Here is a 7962-nt window from a genome sequence, read left to right on the forward strand (position 1 = left end):
TGTGCCTGTCTACTCTGTATATACAACATCTATTGAATGTCTGCCTTCCAAGAAAAGGATACGGCCAAAGGTCACCTATGTTGCATTTTTTTCTCTCCTTTTTTCCGGTGCCAGGGGGCTCCTTTTCTGAGCTATGTTTCTAGGAAAAGAGGGTGACGTATGTTTTGCAGATTGTGAAACCTTATTTTGGGGCTATATGTATTACATTTACTTGACATGACTCTCAAATACAAAGTATGCTTACATTTAAAACACACTATCCTAAAAAGTCAGGGTCTGTGTGTCTATTTGAGTTTATCCCCCCCCCATCCTTCTAGTGATTTAAATGAAAAACTGATCAAAATGAAACTTTTATAACCACAGTCATGTGCGGAGCTGTGTTGAATTAAATGGGAATAAGAGAAGGCATCCTGCTGCAGATCACAGCTACGACAACTATGTCAAGACAGGACCGGGAGGAGTTGGACTCACTGCCAAAGCAAACTGCTAGAGATGGCAGGCATACCAAGGTCCGGACGCACATCCTCAGCAGGCGGAGAAGCCACTCTGCCAAATATTCAGAAAGCAGCAAATGTGAGTGTAAGAGGATATTACTGTTTGTCTTTTGGCTTGATTTACAGAGCGATATGAATGGTAATTTCCCAGTCTGTTAAGCGTTCACTTCAGCCGGAGCAGTGCGAGGGACTGAAATTGACAGAGTTCACGACCCCCGTTCACGAAAGAATTGCGACACCTGCGGCGTGTACAAGAAAATACTGTTTCAATCAATTCTCCAAAACCAAGTCACCTCAAACCAGGCTAGAAATGTACATTAAATATATATCGTATTGTTTTGGAATTTCTCTTCTGGTCTGTTTTCACTTTAGACTATTTGAAATATGACGGTAAGTAGGCCAACATACTGACTTTAATATTTCAGCCTTCAAGAACGGCCCTTGAGTACACACAGACTTATGATACGTTGCAGAAACGCACAATAAAAAAAAAATGGCAGTGCTGTAAATCAACTGCACAAGTTAGATTAACACGCTAGTGATGTGCATTATGTGAAATGTATGAACTTTTTTAGAGTTTGACTCACATTAAATAAAACTATTTTGGTTACTTTGACCTTAGGCATTATTAAATCTGCCTCTCACAAAACAGACAACACTGCAAGTACAATATTAATCTTAAAAAATAGATTATGATTTAATATCTACATCAAAACTTGCCTTTTTGGCACAAAACAGTAACTGTATATCCAGACATCCAATGCTGCCTGTGCCAATGTTATACAATGTATGAGGAGAAACCCATTCATCGCTGTCATTTCTCTTGCTGTCTCTCCTCTCTCCCTTATCAGTGGTATCAACGCGGCTGTCAAGACGGGGCAGACGTTGTGAAGTGCCTGTGGTCTTCACATGGCGTGGTGAGATTAAAATGAGGGGAAGAGAATGGAGCCAGCTGTGTTGCTGAAACATGTGGCTGTATGGTTGCGGGGTTTGCCTGCCAGCAACGCAACATGTTATTGCTGCACAGAACAAGAGTGAGTCTGTTGAGAGTTAAATTACATCTACAGTACTGAACATTGTTACATTTTATCTGCTTATGTAACTCTGATCACATTTTACTTCACTGCATTTATATCTACTAAAGGATATAGTGTGTAAAAAGCATGAATACCTAGTATGTGTTTTTTTTTGTGTGTATGTAACATGGAGCATACTCAGCTGTGGAAAACAGACGAGTACATTACAAAATGTAAACATCATTGGAAAACATTCCAGCAATACCACAGTCTGACTCAATATCTCTTCAGCTTTCCAACTCCCCTTCGGATTCCCAGCATACCACAGATGCTCTGCATTATCATCTCTCTCTCTCTCTCTCTCTGAGCAGGCTAACTGTGTCTCGACCCCACGAGCTGATCAAATCATCACAGAGCTGGTGTGGGCGCTGAGATAATGGCCTGGTATGGAGGTGATAACACAATTTGATTCCCAATCAAGCATCCCCAATCAAAGCAAAGAGAGATTCATAATTAGAAAAACGTAACAAACCAAGAAATTTCCCTTGTGTAATCCAAATTTTCTAAATTGAATAACAAAATAAAAATGTCAGCCAGAAAAATTAGCAACTTGTCAGGGCAATGGTGAACAAAAGGGGAGAAGTCACTTCATGTTATTGTGTTGAATTGATTTTAAATCCATCTTTTAGGATTAAGGAGTGTTTCAAGCTAAATGGATGACACAAATTGTGAGGAAATGTCTGATCTGTAACACTTTGGGTCTTGGGAAATGTTTGCATTAGTGTCTATTCTAGGCATTGCTCCTCTTCATCAATTCTTGGTATTTCATTGGCTCACACACATTACTGCAACAAATGTAGCACCCGCTGTTTATACCCACACAACGCCAAGATGCCAAAACGAAGTAAACAGCTGAAAGGACATTTCCAAACAATGAGCGATTGTAGAGGAGGGTAAAAAGAAGATGCCAGCTCCAGTAATAACGAGGGAGCAATGTTTAAAATGATGGTAAATTAGCCTATACTATACTGCGCTATGATTCCACACAACCTATTTCCCCTGAATGCTTGTGATTATATGGAAGACAGGGATGGATGAGGGGGTGAATCAGCCCAGCCTTTTCAAGTGCCCGGGGCATTGCCTCAGAGCAGGCCGTCAACATCACAGAGAGAGCAGCTACAAATTAATTCACTCCGAACAACAACCCCCTGTCCTCACCTGCTGCAACACGCACTCTGCCAGCGCTCACAATCAACCTGCGAATTCCTTCTGCTTTAAATTCTGCGGTGGAGGGGAAGGACGCTGGGGCTTTGCGGTCTCAGTGTTGTGATTGCCATGTTGTGTCATTGACAGGTATGTATAAAATCCATTGTCTAATACAAACATCACACCCATCCGCCGTCCCTCACGTCTGGTGTCGGACAACAAACATGTTTTTTTTTTTGCTTCCAGGAGCCTGAAGATACATGCCAAGATGACAGGGCTATTCAGGGATGACGGCGGTGTTATTTTGCTGGTTAAACACACATTGCGTGCAGCAAATCATTGATCCCATCAACGTGTGAACCGAAGACAAAATGTATAGTTCAACAAGTACTTTAGGCTTACATCACGTCTGGGCTTTTTGGTTGAGAGAACTTAAACACTCACTTTAAAAACAAGGAAACAACCTGTCGACCCCCTGAAATAATTAGATTTTGATTTAAGACAACTAAATACAGAGTAGGAAGAACTGCATTCAGGAGGCTGACTGGAGTCTGTCTGCTATTATTTTGCCCCATGAGGAAAGAGAAAATCAGATCAAAGCTGAGCAGTTGTCAACTCCTTCTTTTGTCTTTTCCAGGAATCAGACTTGGAGCTGCAGGGCTTTAGAAACAGCCGCCCTGCAGCACATTGCAGCTCACTCACAGTTGCCTGTCAGATGTGCAAAATGCAATATGTGAAAGAACCATACCAGTGTGTTTCCAGGTTTTTTAACTCTCACCGCAAATCACATACGCTTTAAATTCTGTTGACCATTTTCAAATGCAGCCATTGATTTATATTGATTTCTCAATGGTATGAAAATCTATTAGAAAGAGTAGATTTTTAATTTAGAGAAACACCACAGCAGACGCAGGCAGAGTAGAAAATCTACATGTTAATGAATTAAGACCTTTATCTGCTGCTTCACAAAGCAGGATTTATTGGAGTTTCTCATTTGGCAAGAGAGTCCCTTTTGCTCCTTCCTCTCTCTCTCTCTCTCTCTCTCTCTCTCTCTCTCTCTCTCCCTCTCCATTTGAACTGACTGTTAACAAGGCTGAGAGCCAGTAATTGATTTTACCTCTCTAATCTCCTCTCTCTATTATGAGGGGATCTCTCCACTGCACCTGGGGCCTACGCTCTCATCTTTTTTCTTATGTCGCCTGGGGTAAACTAGCCCCTTCTGTCAGGGGCTGTATTAATCCCCCCATTAAACCCCCTTCTCTCTCTCTCTCTCTCTCTCTCTCTCTCTCTCTCTCTCTCTCTCTCTCTCTCTCTCTCTCTCTCTCTCTCTCTCTCTCTCTCTCTCTCTCTCTCTCTCTCTCTCTCTCTCTCTCTCTCTCTCTCTCTCTCTCTCTCTCTCTCTTTCATGAGAAACCCCTATAGCCGAGTATGCCAGACAGTGCCTTGAGCTGCCTGCTAGCAGAGAAAAGGAGGCAGATGGAAAGGAAAAACCAGACACAAAAGTAGCTGAAGGCCATTCTAGTACAGTGATAAGGATAATGGGGATGTTTCCAAGCTAAATTAACCCATTTGTCATCTATAAAATGCACCAATATGTGAAGGTATAGGCCTACACAAATATAGCAAAAATGTCTTGGACCTAGTCCAAAACAAGTTATCTTTATCATCACATCACTTACCCTTCCACAGAATTGTCTGTCACTTCAATCTGTAACACGTTAGGAGTGAAGACAGTGAATCTCTCTCCGGCTCTCAGTCTGACATGATTTCAGTTTGACACCATAAGCGATCTGCTGCCACTGTGATTAACCAGCTCAGGCCCACGCACACTGTGGTCTGACAGGAGGGGAGCTGAGTGTGACCGCTGCAGAGGGACAGCGGAGGAGTGGAGAGAGATGGTCAGGCCACAGACAAATAAATAGCAGAGAGGAGATCTGGTGAATGCTCAGAAAGACAACTTCTCTTTCAAAGTTCAAAACATTTCTGTGTAAACACACACTTGACTACAAAAGATTGAAGAACATATAACAAGGTGAAAACATATTAAGTTCAAATGCATGCTCAAGATGCTTAGGTTTTAAGATGCAGTCCTGGTGCTGAGCCTTCATGCCAAACAACAGTTCAGATGATACTTCTAAAAAAAATTAAAAATAAGGTATTTTAGTAGGCCTACACATATTATTGTAGTAGCCTCTTGATGGGATATGGGATTGTTTCGAAGATTTAAATAAAATACTATTTTAGAGCTTACACAGTGTTATTTTGCCTAATTTGAGTTGAGAGCCTGTAGGTAATTGACTGTCCAATTATTAAAAACTGCCTAATTTTAATTAAAAACCTGATGTGCATTAAACACGTGAACAGTTGCATTCACAGGGAGATAGGCTTAGATGTAGGCCTATGCAAAAAAATATATCCCATGAAGACTACAACTCGACTGCAGTATTCACAACAAATCAGTAGATGGTGGTAATGAACCACGTTACAGCCGCTCTGCGATATTGTCACTCCATGACAGAGGGTGGCAGTGTCAGGGGCAAACACTGTCAAACATCCGTCAACAAACAGGAGGACAGCCCCTGCACGTTTTATGGTCGAGCAGTTTCATAACATCAAGCTAGCTCTAACACGCTCAGCACTATGCTAACCTGTATGTAACCTTGTGTAAGCGAGTCGCTGAGGATTCAAGTCAGTCGGAGAAATGACCTGCATTAAACACTTGTTTTGTAAGAGACCTCGCCTGACAGTGGGACCGCTCCTGCTCGGTGCAGCTCTCACCTCCTCCTGCAGATGTTTCCACGCTGAACTAGTAAGAACATGTCCACCACAAATAGATAGGCTAAACTAGTGTGTTTCAGTGAAAAACACCGACACAATGCATTCAGCATGAAAACTGACCTCGCTAACTGAACCCTTTTCCCCCTTGGCGGCAGGTGAGACATGAATGCGTCGGACTTCCCATAGTTCATCACAGCAGGTACGTGTGTGAGCTGCCCCCCAACCACAGGTTCCCCATGGGCAAGTTCCCCCGGGTTCTACACTGTTTAATCAAGGACCAAGTCATCACAGAGAAACAGGTGAGTGAGGCATAGGTACTTTAAAATAAAATAAAATGTAATAATAAAGTGAGAATAACAATTGTTGACCACAATTGTTGCACCTAATGTTGATTTTCCCTGGTTTTAATTGGTCAATAACAAAATACTGATTAATTGCTAATGAAAACCATTAATTAGTTAGCCTACAACTCATAATATTTTTTTTTAAGGGAAAGCACTTCAATAACATTTTCTGATTAATGTGATTTGCCTTCTCCACAGTATAGGTGTGGGTCCCTGAAATCGCCTCCAAAGATCTACTCAGCTGTGTGCACACCGAGGAATACTTGAACAACTTCCTTAATGGGAAAGTGAGCGAGCAAGATCAAAAGAGGACAGGTTTCCCCTGGAGTGAAGGCTTGGTGAGACGCTGTCGATATGAAACGGGTGAGAGAGGGAGAGGAACGTCTGATGTCTCTTGATGATTTCTATTTCTCATTTGAAGGGCCTGTTAAAGCTATCACACCACACTCACCTCTCTCTGTCTGTCTGTCTGGTTGCCAGGGGGGACAGTGCTGGCTGCTGAAGTGGCCCTACAGAGGGGCATGGCCTGCAGTACAGCAGGAGGAACACATCATGCGTTCCCCAGCTACGGTTCAGGGTATTGTCTCCTTAATGACTTGGCAGTGGCAGCCAAATACCTGACAGGCAAATCCTCGCCCTAAAAGAAGGTCCTCGTTGTGGATCTAGATGTTCATCAGGTAGAGTTAATTTGTCTCTGTGCTACCTTTAATGTTGTGGGGTGTTACCTTTTTGTTCCTTGTTAATGAGCTCAACCTTTTCTGTCATTTGAATCCAACAGGGTGACGGCACTGCTTTCATTTTCAAAGAGGAGCCGTGTGTGTTTACCTTATCGATGCATTGTGGGAAAAACTTCCCCCTCCGTAAACAACAGAGTGACCTAGATATCAGCGTGGAGGATGGGCTGGAAGACAAGGAGTACCTCTCCACAGGCACGTTATTCACTAAATCTCAATATCAATTCTTACATTTCGTCAATTAAAAAAGAAAAAAAAATAGACATTTACCTCTTGTTTTCTTTATGCTGGTTTCAAAAGAGGCATGCAAAATGAAAATCGCAACACAATTATTGTAATTAGTGGTGTTAGCAGTCATTTGAATGGCTAAACTTAACATGTCTGATGATGTTCTCAACAGTGGAGGCCCACCTTCCCTCGCTGATGGAGACCTTTCGTCCAGACCTGGTCCTGTACGACGCAGGTGTGGACCCTCATTGGGAAGATGAACTGGGCCGGCTCCGTCTCACTGACCAAGGTGAGTGATCACTTTCTGCCCACAAGTCTCTGCGCCTACAAGTCATTTCTAGACTTTTCCTATATGACTGTTCGTACCTCCTAGGGCTGTACCAGAGAGACCTGTACGTGATGAAGACAGCAGTGAGCAGAGGGGTTCCTGTCGCCACGGTAATCGGAGGAGGATACTCCAGAGACATCGACAAACTGGCCGTCAGACACTCCATCGTCCACAGAGCGGCGTCTCAGGTACAGGAAACACAGCTGCTTATTAAGACACATGTTTTCAGATGAAGCTTTTGGAAATCCAGAATCATTTACTAAAAACAGTTTCACTGGACTAGAGCGGATATTATTTTCATGTTCTTCATATTTCAGGTTTGGAAGGAGTTTGGGATGTGAAACCGCCATGGCCTAAAACAAGAGGAACCCAACATCCTGAATTATACTTGATCTTTATATGCCAATGTCAATATTGATATTTGTGAATAAAAACAGTGTTTTCATTAACTGTATATTTATATGAAACAGCATTACATTTATCAGGAATTTAAAAAAAGATATTGGAGACAATGAATTCACTGCAAACTCCATCAGCTCAGATTTATGTAATGTTTTAAATAGAATTATTTAACCTTTTTTTAGTCAATGGACAGGATATAGTCAGCTAACCAACATTCTGTATGTGAAAAGCTAACACTGTATTCCATCCAATGTATAGATTATACTCTACTCAGTGTGTTGGCTGAAAAGCGCCATTTACCTTATCAAGATACTATATCAGTCCTTCTATTGCAGTAACTGTAACTTATACATATTCTGTTATTGAACTATACAGTTTGTGGTTGTGTCTCCAAAATAAGTATCATTCTTGACATTAAACTCATGAACAAAA

The 7962-nt window shown here is 41.9% G+C and overlaps 1 protein-coding gene across 1 annotated transcript; it reads left to right on the forward strand.

Annotated features, from left to right (window-relative positions):
* Positions 1–5288: 5288 nt before the first annotated feature.
* On the forward strand, positions 5289–7574 carry hdac12 (histone deacetylase 12). The gene is given in 9 exon segments (XM_080025127.1): positions 5289–5525; positions 5650–5793; positions 6042–6201; positions 6319–6476; positions 6480–6515; positions 6617–6767; positions 6973–7089; positions 7174–7316; positions 7446–7574. Coding segments are annotated over 9 exon segments (1041 nt in total). The 5' UTR covers positions 5289–5417; the 3' UTR covers positions 7470–7574.
* The last annotated feature ends 388 nt before the right edge of the window (positions 7575–7962 follow it).

This window comes from Ammodytes marinus (assembly GCF_949987685.1).
Source record: "Ammodytes marinus genome assembly, chromosome: 3".
NCBI classification, from domain to species: Eukaryota; Metazoa; Chordata; class Actinopteri; order Uranoscopiformes; family Ammodytidae; genus Ammodytes; species Ammodytes marinus.